At 37.3% G+C, this 24,611-nt stretch overlaps 1 protein-coding gene across 7 annotated transcripts in view; it reads right to left on the reverse strand.

The window, feature by feature from the left end:
* Nucleotides 1-1,165: 1,165 nt before the first annotated feature.
* TM2D1 (TM2 domain containing 1) overlaps nucleotides 1,166-24,611 on the reverse strand; it is a 48,640-nt gene continuing 25,194 nt past the window's right edge. For 2 of the 7 annotated variants that reach the window (XM_086394282.1, XM_086394285.1), the window contains 3 exons: nucleotides 16,602-16,675; nucleotides 2,882-3,011; nucleotides 1,166-1,494 (listed from right to left, as the gene is read on the reverse strand). In XM_086394282.1, coding sequence (XP_086250408.1) covers nucleotides 2,901-3,011; nucleotides 16,602-16,675 — 185 coding nt within the window. In that variant the 3' untranslated portion in view covers nucleotides 1,166-1,494; nucleotides 2,882-2,900. Of the gene's footprint in view, nucleotides 1,495-2,881; nucleotides 3,012-4,836; nucleotides 4,924-14,425; nucleotides 14,528-14,613; nucleotides 16,004-16,601; nucleotides 16,676-24,611 lie in introns of those variants that run through there. The other 5 variants (XM_086394281.1, XM_086394284.1, XR_015161556.1 and 2 more) reach the window with 4 other exon arrangements.

Genomic DNA, 24,611 nt, shown 5'->3' on the forward strand with positions numbered 1-24,611 from the left:
AATAGCCATGATAATATAGTGCTGAATAGTGTTTGAAGATCTGACTGCAGGTATTTCTCATATAATTGAACTGATGTAGCTGTGGAAACCCTACAGACTTCAAAATCTGAGATGAAGTGATCCTGAAGTAAACTTCAAAGCACTGTCTGCAAGCAAAGGAATGAGGCAATACTAAAACATGGGCATCTAGCTTAACCGAGGCCAAAAATACCACTGTGAAAAAGTGAGCCCAAGGAAATACAAACTCCTAACAGCAGAGATGTTTGTGTTCTGTTCCCTGCTGCAGTCTAGAATCTAGAACAGCTCCTCCTCCATGACAGACACTCAGTATTTTTATTAATGAAAAGCCAGGGACCCCTCCTGACATATATGAGGAATTAATCCAAATTCACTTCTTGTATCAAAACTTAATAATCTCCCACCAACTGGAGAAGCTGTTACTGTATGACTAACACATTAGTGAGCTAACTGTACTATACTGTATATTTTTGAGTGAGATGAGTGATGAAAGATTATGGTTTTTACTTTTGAGAAGCCCAGATCCCAGTAATTTTGAAATTGGTATGCCTGTTACTAAAGTAAGATATGACAGTATTATGGAGACATAACATTTCATGTATTTCCATCTTCTTAAAACCCTCTGAACACAGTAAAGAAAACCAGTGCTGAAGTACAAATGCTGCTTCCCCGAGACACTGGTGCATCACCTAAGACACTTGTGCCGGCATCTGCCGGGCAGTGCTAACAGATGGAAGACATTAATCATCTGCTTGGTGTTCCCACCTTGTCCATCCAGCTTCAAATATAACCACACTGAGCTACATGAGTCAGCATCTGGTCCCTCCAAAAGTTAGTGCATCACTTCTAAAGCAAAAAGGAAAAAGTTCACACTTCAGAACCCTGAATCACTGCCAGAAGTATCCATGGTGCATCAAAGTTTCAGACTCCCTGAAGATCTTTAGCTCCCTGGATACCAAAGTAAAGACAGATCTGAAAGCTACAAAAAAAAAAAAACAGGTAGGTGGTCATATACAGGACTGCAACCCCAAGCAATATAAATGGTATTTGTTCCCACCGTGGATTAACTGCTTTGAAGGATCAAAATACAGAAGACAGCAACATTCAACATTTAAGATGGTTTTCTTAATAAAAAAGCACTAAAAAATGTGAATAAGTCAAACTTTTTATTTTTCAGAAGCGAAAAGGACAAGTGGTGACTTGCCTTTGGAAAAGACATTAATATCAGGATAATCAACTATCTATCTCATAGAGACAGCAGCCTAAGAAAGACTCTATTATCATACAGTTCTCAAATAAGTTCTATTAAATAAATCTCAGAACAATATGTTTTTAACGAAAACCAACAAAACAAAGACATCGACAACAACAAAAAATATAAAAGCATCCATAAAGTGGTATTTGAAGAAAGAAAAAGGAAAATCTGGAAGTCTTATATATTGAGAGTTCTCTATTAAAATTGAGGAGGCCCAAATCCTAAAACAGAAAAGAAAAAAAAATGTTAAAACACAATCTTTTAAAAGAATCTAATGAGGTTTTTATAGATGCATGTTTTAATGCTTCAGTAATTCAAAACATTTTTTTTCACACTGGGAACACTTCTGTAAGTACTGCTGGAAATTATATGAACGATAACGCAGAGATATGCCTTCTCAATGGGCCCTTCAAGTTTTAAATTTGGGTCTGGAATCTCAATTAAATGTTTTTATAACAGGCTGCAGAAAATGGTATTGTTTTTTAAATTACATTTGCTTACTTTTTACACATTATAACTTTAAAACAGTCTATATACTTTAAAAAGAGAAACAACAATTTACATGTGAAAATAAGGTTATGTGAAATGACACAGTCCTTCTCATAAAGTAGGAGTAACAATTTCCAAAATGAAAATACTTAATACAAAATGAGGTAGTCATTGGGAGCTGGGGTGGGAAGTGGGGAACCACCAGGGAAGGCACAGAAAGCCTAGGTTCTAGACTCTGTTTTGTATTGATTAGCTGTCTATCTTAGTCTCAGCTTCCTTAGGTCTCAATTTCCTCCCTGGTAAGGAGAGGCAGATGGCTCGCTATGCTTTGTTTCAATTTTAAACCCAAGGGCTCTTACACTTTATAAGGAAAGATCTGTCACTGTTCAATCTTCAGGACAATAACTAGAAAGCATATCTCATAATTTTATTGGGAGAAAAGAAAAAAATCTACCTTAATGGCAAAATTATACTTCATATCCTATTTATACACAAAACACAGAAAGTGAATGATTATTCTCTTCCTGGCCTCCAGAAGCTCTCTCTGAAACAGAGTCAACTGAAAATCCTAGGATTATGACTGCGCCAAAACATCCAGCCTGTGTCTCTCTGCCTTACTGAAAGCTGCTAGACAGTTCTAAGGCCGATTAATAATTTTTGTGGGCAGGACCAAACTTCAGGTTAAAATAAGTACTTGTAACAGTTTCAGGGTTGAAACTCCATCAACTTTCAGGTTTAGGAAAGAAGAAGAGAAGAATGAAGTTTAAAGATCATACTGATCCTAAGAAGGATGGACAGCAGAAAAAATATGCTTTATTATCTATAACACATACTTTCATCATAACAATTATATAAACCTTTGGGCTCTTTTTGTTTTGATGTTGTTTTTTTCTTGTGAACTTTGTCCTTTAACTATATTCACTACAAAGCAGCAATATGAATTGTGAACTGCAAGAGCTATGTGCATATACAAAAATGCTTTATAAAAAGTTAAACCTGCATTTCCTGATAAACAAAAATACAGGTTTATAACACTAGACGATCTCTTAAATCTCCCCAGGCTCTCAAATTCTCATAATTTTATACAGATAAGTAAGATTACATATATATATCACTTACTGTTTCTTTTAAACAATATTCATGGATATAACTGTGTTTTCCTAAATGTCTCATTGGTAATACTCAGTCTTGTAAGTCTGGTTCCATAGTAATCTATAATGTAACTACTTCCATCTGAAGGTCCAACAATCTAGAAGAGAAAAGTTTGCAAATTACCCATTTTACAGAAGATACTTTAAAAATATTTTGAGTTTACTTCTCTCAGGTGTTAATAAAATTACTTCAGTAGCACCAGAAATATAACTTAAACTAACTCAAGCAAAAAAAGTAATTTAGTAGTTCATGCAGCTGAAAAGGGCACTGGGGAAGCTCACAGGATTAAGAGAGCTGGGGGAACTAAGGCCTCAAGAACTGAAATGCCACACCACATGAGGCCCTTGGTTTGGCTTCCCTGCCTTTATTCCAGACACGTGTTCCCAATTGATTGCCAACTTCTAGATACATATCTTGGCAGTTTCCAACAGAATATAAAATTTTCTTCCTCAGTGTATATACATCAATTTCAGGGAAGAACTTTGACGGATGTGCCTGGTTTTTATGCCTGTTGCTGAACAAATTACTGTATCCAAGGGAATAGGATTAATATTGGCCAAGCCAGGCTCCCTCTGGGAGATGATGTAATATGACTGACAGTCCTACCAGAACCACATGGAATGGAAAAGGAAGAAATAAACTCACTCACACACACACACAAACACACACACTCATCAAAAGAGTCTTGTCCATATAATCACATTTGTGACAATCCACTTAACATGATCTCTACAACTTATCCTTTAAGATAATAATCTTCAAACTGCAGCCTTAGGGGTACACAGGGATTTACAAAGGTATATGCAGGCCCAGATAGCTGCAAGGGAATCCATTTTGAGATCCTTAATTCACATAAATACTCTTTGTGAAAATGATCCACCTGATATCACACTAGAATAAAAGCATCATGCTAGGTCCCAAGCCCACTTCCCTTTCCCTGTGGTCCTTTCTCCAACTTGACAACAGTAAAGCATACCTCCCCCATCAAAATACACTGAGTCTCATGATGGCATATTGCCTTGAGGTACAAAAATCTCTGATGTGTCAAAGAAGGGGATAATTCAAAATATTGGAGCCAGGGATGTCTTTTAATCAAGAGTCCAAAAATACTCTCTGTTACTTGTTTAAAAGATGCATCCCTAGTAAAATTTGACTTTTTTTTAGCTTACAAATTATTTGCTAATATCTGTAACATGTTTATGCTATTTTGATCAAATTATATATAAATAATTACATTAAGTGGATATTTTAAATTCTATGCTATTTGTGTTCTGTGGATACATTTTAAAACAAATGTAACAGTTTTATTTAAATATGTCAATATTTACAAACTAGAAATGATATTCTTTGCAACTTTTTAAGCTTATGATGGAAAACTGAAAATGTCAACTTGAAACATGTGAGGATAGGGATTTTCTTAAGAAAAAAATTCTTTTAGGGGTTATGCAACCAGAGTTTAAAGAACACTACTATAGAGCATTCATCATTTTAAAGATAAATTTGGTTTTAAAGGCTATTCAACAAATAGTTAATTCCTACAGTCCAGGCACCATGCTAGACATTATACACAAAACAGTGAATAAGACAATCTGCCAACAGGGAGTTTATTCTAGTGAACTATAAATGTTAATATTCAAATAATACCAGACACCTTGCTAGGTGCTATCATGTACTTGAACTTCCTCGAAAGATCAAATTGCTTTGTCTTGACATTTATGAATGTGATTAATGAATTTACATAAAAATTAAAAGATTTTCAATGGCAAAGTCACAGAGGAAACTAGTATGTATATTAAGCAAAGAAAGAAAGGAATGGGTGACTAGAATTTACAACGTTTTGAGACTCTACAAAAGAAACAAAGAAAAAGGAAAGCCTAGCAAGTAGAAATAGGTTAAATCACGTGGTTAAGAACTGGCCTAACCTGGAACACGTGCGTAGATTGGAACAAGGCCTTTGCCCTATTATCTTTTTCTTCCTATGCCATCTCCTCTGACACTCTCACTTACTTCTGTCAAAAAAAAAAAAAGATTTCAACAGTTGAAAATAAGGAACAAAGATGATTGGATAGCCTTTTACTATCATGCATTTCTAATAAGTCCGCCCATGGCTCACTTGACTTTCTCAGGAAATATAACTACTTAACTAAAAACTGATTAGGGCCTAGATGTTTTACAGTCTTGGCAAATTAGCAGTTAACACATAGAAGAATGATATGATATTGTCTTGGTCTTTTGTTCCCCCTGTCCTGTAGATAAGTTAGCCCTAAAGATTACAGTTTTATTACCTGGTAATACATGGTCCAATTTTGTATATAATTTAGCAATCTTATTATAGTATTTCTTTCCCTTCAAACTTTGTAATTCTGGCTCCTCAACAACTGGTTCTATTGTGGTAGATCCTCTTTCCACAGATTTGATTCAGCCTGGGCATGTAATCAATCACCGGTGAGATGATAATCTATGAGACAAGTTCAGTGGGAGGCTTATCTGCTTTTAAGAAGGTGTGTGTGAGGAAAAAGGTGTTTTTCCACCTCTGAAAGTAACGATACAAGAAGTGATCCTAATCAATGGAACTGGAGATAGCAAAGGGAAGGAAGGAAGAATGGAAGAAAAGAGGGAGAGAAGGAAGGGAAGGAGGGAATAAAGGACTTGGGTCTTTAAGTTCTAAATTAACAAATCTTAGAACTACCAAATCTCCCGATTCTTGGTATAGAAGATGTACGGCCATCTGTTCACTGACAACAAAGTATGAACCCTAAAATTATGCTTATTTCCCTGCTAAGAAATAGCCTGAAGCCAAATTCTACTTCATGAAGTATTTCTGTCTGATAAACTGGGGCAGATTTCTGAAGTCTATGGGGAGAAGAAAGACCACTTAACAATTAATGGACCAGTAGGTTGCTACAGGCCTTCATCTTCCAAGAGGGGAATCAGGAGGGCCACTCTGCTGTGAAAAGCTATTCTATACAAAGAGGTGTTAACGTATCTTGTGCGAGAAGCCCTAACGCCACAAGAAAGCAACTTCATATCCTTCTATATGAGCTTCCTGAGGCTACTGTAACAAATAACCACAAAGTCAGTGGATTAAAACAATAGACATTTACTCTCACAGTTCTGGGCCCCTTAGGTCTAAAATCAAGGTATCAGTAAAGCCACATGCCCTGCAGAGACTGTGGGGGAGAATCCATTCTAAGGCACCCCTTGGCATTGCTTGGCTTGTGGCCATATCACCCTGATCTCTTGGGGTGAAGGTCTTCACATCACCTTCTTTACTGTGTGTGTGTCTGTGTTTTTTCTACTGTCCTCCTATAAGGACACATGTCATTGGATAATGACATGTGTCAATGACACGTCATTATCTGGCCCATCCAGATAATCTAAAATAATCTCTTCATATCAAGATACTTAATTTAATCACATCTGCAGAGACCCTTTTTTCCAAATAAGACAATATTCACAGGTTCCGGGGATTTGATACAGGCATCTTTCATCTTATCACACCCCTATTCTATGAAGATCGCTGGTGGTGGTTTGGAGGAATTGGGTGAAATTTAATTTCTTCTTTCCTGTCATTTCTGATTGTTTTCAACCATGAAATTTTATTTGCAGCTTAAATGCAAAAAAGAAAACCTTTGAATTGTTTACTTAAAGAAGTAGGCTTTTCGATAGGTGGAAAGTCTATAGCAAGAAGAGTAAGTCAGAAAACTCTAGAAGTTCACATGAAAGTCAAGAATGTTAAGCAGTGATCACTAAATTTCCTGTTTTTCTGTTCTTAATCTTTCATCTCCACTATCAGTTCAGTCGCTCAATCGTGTCCGACTCTTTGCGACTCCATGAACCGCAGCACGCCAGGCCTCCCTGTCCATCACCAACTCCCGGAGTCTACCCAAACCCGTGTCCATCGAGTCAATGATGCCATCCAACCATCTCATCCTCTGTCGTCCCCTTCTCCTCCTGCCCTCAATCTGTCCCAGCATCAGGGTCTTTTCCAATGAGTCAGCTCTTCGCATCAAGTGGCCAAAGTATTAGAGTTTCAGCTTTAACATCAGTCCTTCCAATGAATACCCAGGACTGATCTCCTTCAGGATAGACTGGTTGGATCTCCTTGCAGTCCAAGGGACTCTCAAGAGTCTTCTCCAACACCACAGTTCAAAAGCACCAATTCTTCGGTGCTCAACTTTCTTTATAGTCCAACTCTCACATCCATACATCTCCACTATAATTCTCCATAATCCCAGTCGCCCACCCATAGGTACCCACACAAATAATGGGCATATATTTAACTTGGTATATGACTTGGATATTTATTCTTGAAAAACATTTTATTTTCTTTGGATATCCATTTTTAATTATCCAAATGATACTGTTGTAGATCTTGTTCAATTTCAAACAATTTTCACAGTACACTAAGATGTTAGGACATTTCCATGGTAGCTGTATGTACAACAGGTAAGTGCTTGTAGCTGCTGCCTGGTGTTACAGAGGATATATCCATATATCCATTCTCCACATCTAGGTTAATTCTAACTTCCTCCTACCACAAACAGTACTACAACAGTTGTCCCCTGTCCCTGGTGGAGAGAAGGATGAACATTTGGGGGTAAATAAGTACCTCTTTATATATACATTAGTTATTTGGGTGATTTTGTGAATCACCTTTAGTTTACTGGGCTCATTTAACTATTAAATTCCCTATTATCTTATTGATTTGCATATTTCACATATAAATTCCTATTGTTAGCGTCCCCAGTGGCTCAAGCAGTAAAGAATCCACCTGCAATGCAGAAGATGCAGGAGACCTGGGTTTGACCCCTGGGTCAGGAAGATCCCGGGAAGGAGGAAATGGCAACCCACTCCAGTATTCTTGCCTGGAGAATCCCATGAAAAAAGGAGCCTGGAAGGCTATAGTCCAAAGAGTCAGACATGACTGAGCAACTGAGCCCACATCCCCCACAGTGTTCTTTAACTCAGCCTATTAACTGTTATTTGGTCAGTCCATGGTATCCTTTTTAGAAATGATTAAAATTTCTTAATTTTAATGTATCAAATTAAATAATTTTTTTCTTTATGGTTTGTTTCTGGGATCTTGTTTAGGAAGACAACCCATCTAATGTCATGAAGATATTTTCTTCAATTAGCTTTATATCAAAGTTTATCTTCTCCTAAGTAGTTACCCTCAAAGAACTGAATAAGGGCTTAAACTGATACTTGTACACATATATTCACTGCAGCATTATTCACAACAGCCAAAATGTGGAAACAACCCAAGTGTCTATCAACAGATGAACGGATAAAAGAAATGTGGTATATACGTACAATGGAACGTTATTATTCAGCCATAAAAAGGAATGAAATTCTGATACATGCCACAATATCAATGAACCTTGAAAACACTGTGCAAAGTGAAATAAACCAGACATAAAAGGACAAATAGTATATGATTCCACTTACATGAAATATCTAGAAAGCAAGCAAATTCTTTGGGATATAGTAGATTGGAGGTTACCAGTGACTAGGGGATGGAGAAAAGAGGACTTGCTGCTTAATGGATGTAGAGTTTCTGTTTTGGGAGATGAAATAGATACTGGAGACAGCTGCATAACACTGTAAATGTAATTAATGCCAAAGAACTGTACACTTAAACAGGTTAAAATGGCAAATTTAGTATTGTATATATATTTTTTACCACAAAGAAAAGAGCTTACTTTATTTGAACTTTAGTAATGTTGTAGTTTTGTTTGTAATTTATAAACTTTTGATTTTGTTACTAGAAAATGTATTTTTGTTTTTATATATTTAATTAGCATTCTAACAAAAATAAGTTAAAGGAAAAAAAGATGGTTACCAGTTCAGTTAAATTCAGTCACTAAGTCGTGTCCAACTCTTTACGACCCCATGAACCGCAGCATGCCAGGCCTCCCTGTCCATCACCAACTCCTGGAGTTTACCCAAACCCACGTCCATTGAGTCAGTGATGCCATCCAACCATCTCATCCTCTGTTGTCCCCCACTCCTCCTGCCCTCAATCTTTCCCAACATCAGGGTCTTTTCCAATAAGTCAGCTCTTTGCATCAGGTGGCCAAAGTGTTGGAGTTTCAGCTTCATATCAGTCCTTCCAATGAACACCCAGGACTGATTTCCTTTAGGATGGACTGGTTGGATCTCCTTGCAGTCCAAGGGACTCTCAAGAGTCTTCTCCAACACCACAGTTCAAAAGCATCAATTCTTCTGTGCTCGCTTTCTTTATAGTTCAACTTTCACATCCATACATGACCACTGGAAAAACCATAGCCTTGATTAGATGGACCTTTGTCGGCAAAGTAATGTCTCTGTTTTTTAATATGCTGTCTAGGTTGGTCATAACTTTCCTTCCAAGGAGTAAGCATCTTTTAATTTCATGGCTGCAATCACCATCTACAGTGATTTTGGAGCCCAAAAAGATGAAGTCAGCCACTGTTTCCACTGTTTCCCCATCTATTTCCCATGAAGTGATGGGAGCAGATACCATGATCTCAGTTTTCTGAATGTTGAGTTTTAAGCCAACTTTTTCACTCTCCTCTTTCACTTTCATCAAGAGGCTCTTTAGTTCTTCTTCACTTTCTGCCATAAGGGGTGGTGTCATCTGCGTATCTGAGGTTACTGATGTTTCTCCTGGCAATCTTGATTCCAGCTTGTGCTTCCTCCAGCTCAGTGTTTCTCATGATGTACTCTGCATATAAGTTAAATAAGTCAGGTGACAATATATAGCCTTGATGTATGCCTTTTCCTATTTGGAACCAGTCTGTTGTTCCATGTCCCGTTCTAACTGTTGTTCCTGATCTGCATACAGATTTCTCAAGAGGCAGGTCAGGTGGTCTGGTATTCCTATCTCTTTCAGAATTTTCCAGTTTATTGTGATCCACACAGTCAAAGGTTTTGGCATAGTCAATAAAGCAGAAATAGATGTTTTTCTGGAACTCTCTTGCTTTTTCCATGATCCAGCGGATGTTGGCAATTTGATCTCTAGTTCCTCTGCCTTTTCTAAAACCAGCTTGAACTTCTGGAAATTCACATATTGCTGAAGCCTGGCTTGGAGAATTTTAAGCATCACTTTACTAGTGTGTGAGATGAGTGCAATTGTGTGGTAGTTTGAGCATTCTTTGGTTACCAGTAAGTACTTTTAAACCTAAACTTTATCAAACAGATGTGATCCCTTAGTTACTTACTGGCTTTGCCTTGTTGTTGAAGTCAGATGGCTTAGATAACTCAAATATCTTAAAATTTAAAATGTTATGATGAATTAATGAGTGAAGGACAAAAACAAACACTTCATGCAATTCTATCAATGTATCATTTTACTATCTAATCCATTTAAGAGTTTCTTCCATATAAAGAATGTAAATATTAACACTGGCAAGATCATATCATCTCCTGAAGAGCTATTAACCTGGTGAAAAAGTAAAATGACACAGCTGTCTGCAATTAGAGGATAATGATGCAACCTGTGTCCATCCCAATTCTCCAAAGAAGTAAATTCACATTCTCTTAAAAGTTAAATTACATGTTTGTGTCCAGAGCTGACTTCTATGTCGTTAATTTTAATATGAGACCATTAAAAAATCTAATTACTCATATTTTAATTAAGCACTAAAATTCCCACACAGTGCCAGAAATTATACAGTCAGATCCCCTGACTTCATTTGACTTAAACACTGGTTAGTATTAATCCTAAATGACCATTATAAACATCACTCCTCAAGAAATGAATAAGATTTAGCATTCTGTCTCCTGAGGAAAACACATCACTGGGCTCAGTCTCAGGACTACTATGTTTTTTGAACATTCCTTTAATTCACTAAATAAAAATCAGCCCACAGGTAAGTGAACTAAGTGAAATCTACCTAATTAAGATCATGTGACAAAGTAGAGACTACCCAAATTATCATCAGTTTCCTCAGTTTTTCAGGTCATTTCCTCAATATATCACTCCAGAGTTAAATAAATAAGAGAAAACTTGTTGGAACATTTGGTATTTAGTTTTTATATCAGAGAAGGCAATGGCACCCCACTCCAGTACTCTCCTAGAAACTTCCATGGACAGAGGAGCCTGGTGGGCTGCAGTCCATGGGGTCGCTAAGAGTCGGACGCGACTGAGAGACTTCACTTTCACTTTTCACTTTCATGAATTGGAGAAGGAAATGGCAACCCACTCCAGTGTTCTTGCCTGGAGAATCCCAGGGACAGGGGAGCCTGGTGGGCTACCATCTATGGGGTCGCACAGAGTCGGACACGACTGAAGCGACTTAGCAGCAGCAGCAGCAGTTTTTATATATTGCTGTCCTACAGCTAGTGAACTGTCAAGGACATTGACCAACATTTCCAGTACTGGAAACAGATTTAGAGTGATTACACATTTAGTCCTTCTTTTGATCAAGACCATGTATTTCATGGAGTAAGGGCACAGGTTATGTCTTTGACCAAATCAACTGGCTTACACAGAAGTGAACCTATAACCTGAATCTTATTTATGCTCTGAACTGAAAAGCCTAGGCTCTTAAAATTTCAGTAAAATTCAAGAATTTAGACAAGATAAATCAAGATAACTCTTCTTTTATTTTCAGCCTGCAGTTCCCAAGGAGACATATATAGATATAGATATAGATATAGATATAGATATAGATATAGATAGGCTGCCCAGCATGGCTTATGGCTTACGGGATTTTAGCTCCCGGATCATGGACTCAAATAGGTCCTTGGCAGTGAGAGCATGGAGTCCTAACCATTGGACTGCCAGAGAATTTCTCCAATGAGATATTTCTGATAATAAGTGGGATGTTATTCTCACAACACTTCTGAGAGAGTAAGATTCTAAGTTTCTTTAGGGCAAGGACCCCAACTTATACCTAAATGGCGCTAAGTCATTTTCACTTACGGTATAAAACCTACTATTTATACTTTATCATACCACCTTTTATTTTTGTTCATTAGCTCATGTGCCCTATGAAATTTAGAACTTTAAAGACCTAAAGAAAAGCACTCACTTTTTTAAAACTTTTGTTTTTAGCCTATCTTCCCAATAATTGGCACAAAGACATAGTTTTCACAAGTTACACTGCATTCAGCTCAAATCAGCAAAAATTTTGAGAGAATATGTTAAGCATACTATTAGTACTACAAGAGATTAATAAAAATATTTTTTCTCAAGGAATTTATGTGTGAAAAATCAAACCTGGTATGTAAAAGCTAAAAAAAATAATACAAAAACAATATATAACCCAGTGTTAAATGAGTTACATATGTGTGTGTATTCAGTGGCTCAGTCGTGTCTGACTCTTTGCAACCCCACGGACTGTAGCCTATCAGACTCCTCTATCCATGGAATTTTCCAGGCAAGAACACTGGAGGGGGCTACCATTTCCTACTCCAAGGGATCTTCCTGATCCAGGGATTAAACTCAGGCTTCTTGAGTCTTCTGCGCTGGCATGTGGATTCTTTACTACTGCACCACCTGGGAAGTTCCCCAAGTTACATTTATTAAATGCCAAACTAATGAAATATTTAATAAATTTATAAAATTAAAACTGTCTTGGAGATTATATTGCTTTGTATATTTTGCTACTTATATAGTTAATAGTCTTTTAAGGAAATCTACTCTGCAATGTTGATAGGAATGAAAATGAATTTTTAAAAATTATCACAAAGAATCTTGACATACTTCATTTTAACAACTTTCTACATTCCAACACATATTTCCATTTTCCCTCTACTCATCTTCATCTTTCTGATTTGTGGCTGTCTTGTCTCTACTTAACAGAATAAATTTTCTTTTCTTTCTGTTGGTGAAGGACACATCAGTGGTTTTGATGTAATTAAAAATGTTCATTGTGTGAGTGAGAAAAGAGGTTTAAATAAAATCAAATATTCTCATATTTTTTCTGATAAAAAAACCAAATTACCTAATTTATCCTTCTCGATATGTATGAATATATATAAGCATCAGTTCAGTTCAGTCGCTCAGTCGTATCCGACTCTTCCCGACCCCATGAATCACAGCACGCCGGGCCTCCCTGTCCATCACCAACTCCCAGAGTTCACTCAGACTCACGTCCATCGAGTCAGTGATGCCATCCAGCCATCTCATCCTCTGTCGTCCCCTTCTCCTCCTGCCCCAATCCCTCCCAGCATCAGAGTCTTTTCCAATGAGTCAACTCTTCACATGAGGTGGCCAAAGTACTGGAGTTTCAGCTTCAGCATCATTCCTTCCAAAGAAATCCCAGGGCTGATCTCCTTCAGAATGGACTGGTTGGATCTCCTTGCAGTCCAAGGGACTCTCAAGAGTCTTCTCCAACACCACAGTTCAAAAGCATCAATTCTTCGGCGCTCAGCCTTCTTCACAGTCCAACTCTCACAGCCATACATGACCACAGGAAAAACCATAGCCTTGACTAGACGAACCTTTGTTGGCAAAGTAATGTCTCTGCTTTTCAATATGCTATCTAGGTTGGTCATAACTTTCCTTCCAAGGAGTAAGCGTCTTTTAATTTCATGCCTGCAGTCACCATCTTCAGTGATTTTGGAGCCCAAAAAAATAAAGTCTGACACTGTTTCCACTGTTTCCCCATCTATTTCCCATGAAGTGATGGGACCGGATGCCATGATCTTTGTTTTCTGAATGTTGAGCTTTAAGCCAACTTTTTCACTCTCCACTTTCACTTTCATCAAGAGGCTTTTTAGTTCCTCTTCACTTTCTGCCATAAGGGTGGTGTCATCTGCACATCCGAGGTTATTAACATTTCTCCCGGCAATCTTGATTCCAGCTTGTGTTTCTTCCAGTCTGGCGTTTCTTCCAGTCCAGCGTTTCTCATGATGTACTCTGCATATAAGTTAAATAAGCAGGGTGACAATATACAGCCTTGACGGACTCCTTTTCCTATTTGGAACCAATCTGTTGTTCCATGTCCAGTTCTAACTGTTGCTTCCATAAATTAGTGTTTTAAAATTTTCAGACCTGCCTTATGAATAACTATATACACAGCTGCTGCTAAGTTGCTTCAGTCATGTCCGACTCTGTGCGAACCCATAGACGGCAGCCCACCAGGCTCCCCCAACCTTGGGATTCTCCAGGCAAGAACACTAGAGTGGGTTGCCATTTCCTTCTCCAATGCATGAAAGTGAAAAGTGAAAGTGAAGTCACTCATTGTGTCCGACTCTTAGCAACCACCTGGACTGCAGCCTACCAGGCTCCTCTGTCCATGGGATTTTCCAGGCAAGAGTGCTGGAGTAGGGTGCCATTGCCTTCTCCAATATACACAGCAGTTATACACAAAGTTGCATATAACTGAAAAACTGTATCACTGATTTAAACTCTGTTGAACGCACACAACAAATGAATTAATTCTACGTATTGTTTTATACCATTCATTCACACAGTGCTATTTGCGTATTTTTTAAGAAAAAACTTCAAAAGTTTACTAACAGATAAACTCATGAAAGCATTTTTAGTAAGTATAGATATATTTAAAGCTTACTTACCTTAGTAATATATGCATTATACTTTATATTGTTTCAGTTCAAAGATGAAATAACCAGACCTATTTTTTTAAGGAGGATTTTCCTGGATTTTTCTTATAAACACTGTGAAGTAAAGTATGTTTTTATAAGTCTTGAGTTCATGCACAATATAGTTCTGGGATCACAGCCCAAAAGAAAAAACACTGCAATTCATTGATGAATAATATTTAATGGTAAAAAGAAAAGAATTAGGGATGGACAAAATAAAGAAGAAAAGAAGAATAAACAAAGATGACAGAATGTAAAAGGTTTATGAGAAATTGAAAAAGTATATCCAAGACAAAAATATTAACATAATTTATGATATTTATAGTAACAACTTACTTGACTGAAAAAATAATTATCTAAATCTAATACAGTCAACATCAGATGTCAAATATATTAAACAACAGGTAGAATAAGGCTATATATCTTACTTGGCTACTTTTGAAAAATGACTAATTTTTGCCTGGTCTGAAAGCAGTCTACAGTGGTCATCCCTATTAAAATGTCTTATTTAGGGAAACCTAGTGTAGAAATTCAAACATTCTAAATCTCCCTCAATAATTTGTCGATGTGATAGTCTCAATTCTAGATATTTAAGAAAAGAACTATTAGTTCTGAAAAGTTCATGTATATGTGTACCAGAAAATAGTGGTTGAATCAACAAATAAGCTCTATAATTTGACATAAATAAAGCTACAAAGCACTGATATCACCAAAGAAAGAACCTAGTGTGAAATATTAACTAAATGGTTGGGTTTTAAAGACATTGAATTCTGTATACCTTAAAGAATCCCAATAGTACATTAAATTCCTTGGATCCTTATTTAAGTGAGAAACCCATTTCCAAGCATATGTGCAGAAGAACCTTAGCCTCTTCATGCCTGCTTGCCTGTCCCACAGTCAGAGAAGGCAGGATATTTGGTTAGGCATATGTTTATGAATAAAGACAGGAAAATTCCAACTTTAAAACCAAATATTTTCCTTGTTTAATTCTGGTATCTTATTGGTCCATATGTTGCCTCCTCCTCACAGTATGGTCCCCTCCTCACAGTATGTTACCAAAAGTCTCCTAGATTTTGACTTTCTTTTAGAGCATAAGGATAACATCAAGCAGACAGAATTAAGGAATGGAAATACTGTATGAAAAAGAAGAGCAAAACTGAAGATAATCTCAATACACACTGACACACTTGCTGGAGAATTAGGTGCTCCATAAATGCTTACTGAAAGGCTGTTTTGTGACATTTGTTGTGATAAATTCATCTCTTCTCTAATTTAAGAATCCCCCTGAGTTAACCACAACCAGTTCAGTATAATTTAATAGGAAATATCTGGTGGACTTTTGAATGCTTAAGGTTAGCATTCCACAAACCTCTGCAGCAGGAGAAAATGAGGCTAACACAGAGAAGCAGAGATGAAGAGGAGGGGAGTGGTGAGCACATTTGACTGTATGGATTTGGTCTTGTCCAATACCAGCCCCACTCCTGGATTTTCCAGAGCGCTCCCAGACATTCCTGTTTTCTTTTTAGGCTGCAGCTTGCTGGATTTCAGTTTCTACAATATGCAACCAAGAGAATACTAGTACAGAGAACCTGTCCAGTGCAAAAAAAAATTTGGTTTCTGCCTCTACATATTCATATGTAAATACAAGACTCCCACCAGTATCCTTTTACAGTGAGTGACAATGCAGCTGTAACAGGAAAAGAGACAATAAGTTGGAAATATTTATAACCTTAATCCCTCTTAGAGGTTCATAGTACAAATCTTTAAGCGTCTGAGAAATTCTCCAGTAAAGAAATCTGTATCTCAGCTGCACTCACATTTACAAATCATACTTGAGCACAGATCCTTAACTAATACAATATTGTAAAGTTTAAAAATAAAATAAAATTAAAAAAAAAATAAAGAGAAATGAAACCTTTTCTCTATTAAAAAAAAAAAAAAAAGAAGAAGTTCTTATGTCTTTTAGAACTACTAATTGAGCACAGGTTGGAAAATGCTACTTGAAAACATGGCCATGGATCCTTTAGATCTAGCATTTGAAGAAAAATGAAAAAGCATTCCTACCTGCTTTCTAACATACTTAAAATGTACCTCAGAACTCAAATTTGAATGTAAAAGTAGTTTGTCTTCTAGATTGAAACTAACTCACCTGCATTGAAATAAGAATGAAATCAATTAGGCTCCCAATTCCACAAAACCCCACAGTGCAAAACTTTAACAAACCTAGAAAAGAAGGTAAAGTCATTTACAACCTGGAAAACCTTATAAATATTAATAAACTTTTCCATTTCCCAATAAATCATTACATATACCACAAATGCTTTATATCAAGAGTATAAAATTAACACTTAAAAAAAAAAATCAAATCTTCACCTAAAAATATGAGAAAAGTTTAAAAGACCCTCTAAATAGAAAAACTACAAAAAATGATTCATTCACTTAAACAATACAATCTGAAGTAAAAACTCAATGTAATCTTACAAAATTTCTTAAAAGAAAAGGCCTAAGAAAATAAATCTTTAAATCTCAGCACACAGAGTTACAGAACATCTTTTAGTCCTAAACCCTTATATATGTACACTTAATACACTGTAGATACAAATTTTAATATATATTTATAGTAGAAAGTTAAATATTGTCAAGGCATAACAAAGTAATCTGGAAAAAATACACTGATCTTTTAACTAAGTAGCAAAATGCTATTAGTAACCTAATTATCTTCAATTTATTCTATACATTTTTCCTAAGCATCTTATGTTTCTTATTAGCTCTATAGTCAAAATCACCAATTCTGTGTACATCTCTGTCCTTGGCTCCAACCTTAGAGCTACAGTACTAAACCAGATGATAACAGAGCATAGAATCTAGGACATATAATAATACAACATAAAAACATGATGATGAAATCAGAAGAGGCAGATTGAGGGTGGAGGGTGGGATGAGTAATCTCTCTCCTATATTTAAACCTGAGCTGCTCTCCAGACATCCCATTTGAGATATAAAGATGATATGAAGCAAGACTCTTCGTGAAAGGGTAGTTCTAAGCATCAACTACAAACAGATGCCAGCTAAAATTGTAAGAATGGATGAGATCACCTCCTGGCACACATTTGGAAATATACAAGTAAGACTGAAATATGTGGGTAAATTAGATGATTTCCCACCCCCCCCCATTAGTATTAGATATACAGTAGAACAATGATCTAAGTACTGGGATAACACATGCTGGAAATAATTTCCAAAATATTAAAATATAGATACTACATAAAATAATGCTTTTGGTTCTCTTCAAAACACTTATCACCTACCTCATATTTTACATTTGTTTACCATCTGTCTCATGAAAGTCCCCTTAGAGAAGGGTCTTTTATCTGTCTTGTTTACTTCTGTGTCCTTAGTACCTACAACATTGCCTGGCACATGGGGGATGTGCCAATATTTGTTGAAATGAATAAGTTCTCTCAACCTTTTTGTTTCCTAAAGATCCCGAACTTTTTATTCACCATCTTATACAACAATTCCTTTAATTATTTTTTCATTAATTGCACTTTATTATAGCTGTCCAAGGAAATTCAATCATTCAGTATATGTATTATATCCATTCACTCATTTATTTCTGAATTGCATTCCTCTTCACAGAGTATTTTGGAAATATCACAGTTTCCCTTCCTTCAATTTGTTTATAAAAAGAACATTAAGAATGGATCATGGACTTCTCTGGTGGTCCAGTTCAGTTTGGTCACTCAGTCGTGTCCAACTCTTTGTGACCTCATGGACTGCAGCATGCCAGGCTTCCCTGTCCATCACTAACTCCCAGAGCCTACTCAAACTCATGGCCATCGAGTCGGTGATGCCATCTAACCATCTCATCCTCGGTCGTCTTGTTCTGTTCCCACATTCAATCTTTCCCAGCATCAGGGTCTTTTCCAATGAGTCAGTTCTTCCCATCAGGTGGCCAAAGTATTGGAGTTTCAGCTTCAGCATCAGTCTTTCCAATGAATATTCAGGACTGATTTCCTTTAGGATTGACTGGTTGGATCTCCTTGCAGTTCAAGAGACTCTCAAGAGTCTTCTCCAACACCACAGTTCAAAAACATCAATTCTTTCGTGCTCAGCTTTCTTTATACTCCCACTCTCACATCCACACATGACTACTGGAAAAACCATAGCTTTGACTAGACGGACCTTTGTTGGCAAAGTAATGTCTCTGCTTTTTAATATGCTATCTAGGTTGGTCATAGCTTTTCTTTCAAGGAGAAGTGCCTTTTAATTTCATGGCTACAGTCACCATCTGCAGTGATTTTGGAGCCCAAGAAAATAAAGTCTCTCACTGTTTTCAGTGTTTCCCCATCTATTTGCCATGAAGTGATGGGACCAGATGCCATGATCATAGTTTTCTGAATGCTGAGTTTTAAGCCAACTTTTTCACTCTCCTCTTTCACTTTCATCGTAAGGTTCTTTAGTTCTTCTTTGCTTTTGGCCATAAGGATGGTGTCATCTGCATATCTGAGGTTTTTGCTACTTCTCCCAGGAATACTGATTCCAGCTTGTGCTTCATCCAGCCCAGCATTTCGCATGATGTACTCTGCATATAAGTTAAATAACCAGGGTGACAATATACAGCCTTCACCTACTTCTTTCCCAATTTGGAACCAGTTTGTTGTTCCATGTCCAGTTCTAACTGTTGGTTCTTGACCTACATACAGATTTCTCAAGAGGCAGGTCAGGTGGTCTGGTATTCCCATCTCTTGAAGAATTTTTCAGTTTATTGTGATCCACACAGTCAAAGACTTTGGCATAGTCAATAAAGCAGAAGTAGATGTTTTTCTAGAACTCTCTTGCTTTTTCTGTGATCCAACGAATGTTGGCAATTTGATCTCTTGTTCCTCTACCTTTTCTAAATCCAGCTTGAACATCTGGAGGTTCATGGTTCATGTACTCTTGAAGCCTGGATTGGAGAATTTTGAGCATTACTTTGCTAGCATGTGAGATGAGTACAACTGTGCAATAGTTTGAGTATTCTTTGGAATTGCCTTTCTTTGGGATTGGAATGAAAACTAACATTTTCCAGTCCTGTGGCTTCTGCTTAGTTTTCTGAATTTGCTTGTAAATTGAGTGAAGCACTTTAACAGCATCATCTTTTAGGATTTGAAATAGCTCAGCTGGAATTTCATCATCTCTACTAGCTTTGTTCATAGTGATGCTTCCTAAGGCCCACTTGACTTTGCACTCTAGGATGTCTGGCTCTAGGTGAGTGATCACACCATCTTGGTTATCTGGGTCATTAAGATCTTTTTTGTACAGTTCTTCTGTGTATTCTTGCCACATCTTCTTAATATCTTCTGCTTCTCTTAGGTCCATACCGTTTCTGTCCTTTATTGCGCCCATCTTTACGTGAAATGTTCCCTTGGTATCTATAATTTTCTTGACAAGATCTCTAGTCTTTCCCATTCTATTGTTTTTCTCTATTTCTTTGCATTGATCACTTAGGGAGACTTTCTTATCTCTCCTTGCTAATCTTTCAAACTCCGTATTTAGATGGATATATCTCTCCTTTTCTCCTTTGCCTTTTGCTCCTCTTCTTTTCACAGCTATTTGTAAGACCTCCTCAGACAACCATTTTGTTTCCTAAGGCCCACATGACTTCGCATTCTGGTGGTCCAGTGCTTAAGAATTTGCCTGCCAATGTAGGGGTCATGTGTTTGATCCCTGGTCCGGGAATATTCCACAGGCCACTGGGCAACTAAGCCCTTGCACTACAACTATTGAGCCTGCAAGCCACAACTAGAAAGCAGCCCCCACTCACCACAACCGGAAAAGCCCGCGTGCAACAACAAAGACCCAGCACAGCCAAAAAGAGATGGTTTGAAAAACGTTTGTCTTCAATGAACTGCTACTCTATGAAGAAAATGGAACGGTGCCAGCGCCTTTGCCCTTATGATGCCCTCTTCCAACGGTGGTCTTCCTGCAGCTCTTCTCATCTCAGGGTACTTCTTCAGAGAATTCTTCGAGCATGCCGTTCCCCACAACAGGCCCAGAACTCTATCACACGTCTCCTATTTATTTCCATCACAGTGTTGATCAGAAATTATTTCTTGGTTTGTTCATTAATTCTCTGTCTTCCTATGCCATGTAAACTCCTGAAGACAGGGTTCTCATCTGTCTCATTCAAGTCAATTCCTTGAACAGTATGGCAGAGTTTGATGAATATTTGTTGTATGACTATCAAAAAACTAGAAACAATCTATGATCAACTTGAAAAACACAAAGTAGCATACACTTTAAACAGCATTTATTAAAACTGAAAATGACCAGGACCCTGTGGTGTTCCTGCCCTTTCTGTCCCTGTTTTCTTTTTTGAAGGGAAGAGAATCCAGCCTCCATGACCTTTCCTGAGTTCCAAATGGCAGATGTGAACAGTTGCTAATCAGGGGAGGAGCAGCCAACAAGCCAAAAGAGGCCAGGAATCAGAGAGGCTCATCAAGATTAGGGCTTCCCTGACAGTTCAGTTGAAAAAGAATTTGCCTGCAACGCAGGAGACCCCAGTTTGATTCCTAGGTTGGGAAGATCCCCTGGAAAGAAGATAGGCTACCCACTCCAGTATTCTTGGGCTTCCCTTGTGGCTCAGCTGGTGTAAAGAATCTGCCCGTAATCAGGAGACCTGGGTTGGGAAGATCAACTGGAGAAGGCAAAGAGTACCCACTCCAGTATTCTGGCCAGAATTCCATGGACTATATAGTCCATGGGGTCACAAAGAGTCTACATGACTGAGTGACTTTCACTTTTTTCACTTTTCTTCAAGATTAACTGAGACAAGATTAGCAGAGTGCAGGCCCTGCACACATGCTCACTTGTCAGCAACCCTACCCTTGAAACTAGTGCTATAAAACTCCTCATCAAATCCTCCTGGGTTGGGACACACAGTTCTTGAGGGCAGGAGTCTGTCATGTCCCTCCTTGTCTGGCAAAGCAATAAAGCTATTCTTTTCTACTTCATCCAAAACTCTGTCTGCAAGATTCGATTTGGCACCGGTATACAGAGGACAATCTTTTTGATATAAAAACCAATGCAAACCATTACTTGTATGTTTTTCATTATTTGGTGCACCAAAACTAATTTTTTAAAAGATGGAGGGAGGGATTTGTGAATAACCAAAAGTAGATTGATTTTTTTATCCAAGTAAAAAAGTTGTTAGGTCTCTTTGTACAGATCCTATTTACTTATCTTATCAAGGAAAGAAATGATGTATTTAGATTTTAAAGTTTTGGAATTCCAAATAAAAATGTTTCTAATCAAGAAGGATCCATTTTTATCCCAAGTCATTACTGTCGTAGATATATTCTTCCAAAAAGATTTTGCTGCCAGATGATATTCAAAAAGCTCATGTTTTCAGTGTACTTTATTTATAGTTTAGTAACTTAAATTTTACATTTAAAGTATACAAATTCAATAAAAGGATTTATTTGGGTATAAAATAAAAAGTACACAGATTAATTTTTGGTGTTTAAAAAAACTGGGGGTATTTTTTGCTTTATTACAGGTTGAGTCTTGCAAATACTCTTCTGTGTAACCATTTTAGAGAATGTAGATTATTTCATACTGAAGCTGCTGTTTGCCAAAGCCCAAGCGTTCTGTAATGATTTGGTAACTGGGTAGTTCTATTCTTTTTGTGCCTATACCAATAAAGGAGAGCTTTCAAATCTTAGAAGAGTTTAACCTACAAATCCCTGTACCTTTATTTGTCTCATGATCTGTGGATATAATATGCCAGTCCAAACTGGTAACTCCAAACTTGAAAAAAGGAATACAATAACCAAAGACTTTGAAATTTGGGGCTTAAAAACACACTACACTTTGTTATTCTCATAAGAAAATATTTACACTTTAAAGTAATATCACTATGAAAGGAGTATCTCTCCCCCCATTAACTGCTCCAAAAGAGCTATTATTTTTGAGAATCCATAATCTTTCAATGCTACAGATGGCCAAAACAAAATATACCAATTATTGCCATGTAAAGAGAAATCACAGATGTTAACACAGTTAAAAACACAAAGATAGAATATTAGAAAAATAAGGCTTCATGGTGAAAAAAGGGTTCAGCTAAAGCAGCACAAGTATGAGAATAAATCAATTAGAGGAAATAATGCTATATACATAAAGTATCTATAAAGAAAATTTTTCTTAAAGGAATGTTTGGATCTTATTAAATTTAATTTAATCTCATCCTCAACACATTTCCCTTATTTAATCCTGACATAAAATTTATATAAGGAAGAAAAGAGAGAAGCAGAAAACATCTGCTTCATTGACTATGCCAAAGCCTTTGACTGTGTGGATCACAACAAACTCTGGAAAATTCTTCAAGAGATGGGAATACCAGACCACCTGACGTGCCTCTTGAGAAACCTGTATGCAGGTCAGGAAGCAACAGTTAGAACCGGACATGGAACAACAGACTGGTTCCAAATCAGGAAAGGAGTACGTCAAGGCTGTATATTGTGACCCTGCTTATTTAACTTATATGCAGAGTACATCATGAGAAATGCCTGGCTGGATGAAGCACAAGCTGGAATCAAAATTATAGGGAGAAATATCAATAACCTCAGATATGCAGATGACAACACCTTTATGACAGAAAGCAAAGAAGAACTAAAGAGCCTCCTGATGAAAGTGAAAGAGGAAGTGAAAAAGTTGGCTTAAAACTCAACATTCAAAAAACTAAGATCATGGCATCTGGTCCCAGCACTTCATGGCAAATAGATGGAGAAACAGTGGAAACAGTGAGAGACTTTATTTTCTTGGGCTCCAAAATCACTGCAGATGGTGACTGCAGCCATGAAATTAAAAGACACTTGCTCCTTGGAAGAAAAGCTATGACCAAACTAGACAGCATATTAAAAAGCAGAGACATTACTTTACCGACAAAGGTCCATCTAGTCAAGCTATGGTTTTTCCAGTAGTCCTGTACAGATGTGAGAGTTGGACCTAAAGAAAGCTGAGCACGAAAGAATTGATGTTTTTGAACTGTGGTATTGGATAAGACTCTTGAAAGTACTTTAGGCTGTAAGGAGATCAAACCAGTCAAACCTAAAGGAAATCAGTCCTAAATATTCATTGGACTGATGTTGAAGCTGAAGCTCTAATAGTTTGACCACCTGATGTGAAGAACTGACTAGATAAGACCCTGATGCTGGGAAAGATTGACGACAGGAGGAGAAGGGGACAACAGAGGATGAAATGGTTGGATGGCGTCACTGACTCAATGGACATGAGTTTGAGCCAGCTCTGGGAGTTGGTGATGGACAGGGAAATCTGGTGTGCTTCAGTCCATGGAGTGGCAAAGTGTCGAACACGACTGAGAGAATGAACTGAACTGAACCTCACAGTGAAGATTCCTCTTTGATCTCTGGTGGGTAGCAAGATGGAAAGAATAAGATTAGCTTTGGTAGCTAGAAAGCAGAGCACTCAGAAACTTTAAAACTCCTCACTGAAGGGCTAATATAGAAGCAAAGTACTACAGTAAATAAAGCATGATCTCTTGAGCCAGAGTATTTGGGTTCAAATTCAGGTCACTAGCTGAGTGTCCTTGGGTAAATCTCTTAATCTCATGACAAGTTCCCTATCCATAAAACAATGATGATAACAAATATATCAGAGTATAAAGCAAGGCCTCCAGAGGTAGCAAATCCTTTAACCTCTCTGGTGACAATTTCCCTACCTGTTAAAGCAGATTTAAACAGGATGATAAACTCAGAGAGTTTTAAGACTCGAATAAGGGGAGACACGTGAAAGTATTATTTAAACAAAAGCTATCATCAAATGTAACTAGCTTTCAGAAGCATTAGTAACTATGGTAAATGTAAAGATTATAACCAGGAGGAAGGTGTGGGGAGGGATGCTAGGGGTAATAATCAGGCTCCACACCAGCTTATACTGGTTGCTGCAGTTACAACCCCAACTTCTCCTGAAAGAAGTAGTATCTATTCCCAAAGTAACACTGATAGAGATCCAGGTAGAAGGCAAATAATTTTGGAGGGATAGGAAAAGATATGCATTTATTCCTAAAACATTTATTGAATACCCAATGTGTACATAGCACTAGCAATGACAACCCCAGTCTACTATCTTAATGACTACACTGTCTTGAGTGTGTGTT

The sequence above is a fragment of the Bos grunniens genome, chromosome 3, assembly GCF_055505025.1.
Source record: "Bos grunniens cultivar Pamir isolate PY7600 chromosome 3, Bosgru_T2T1.0, whole genome shotgun sequence".
Lineage (NCBI taxonomy): Eukaryota > Metazoa > Chordata > Mammalia > Artiodactyla > Bovidae > Bos > Bos grunniens.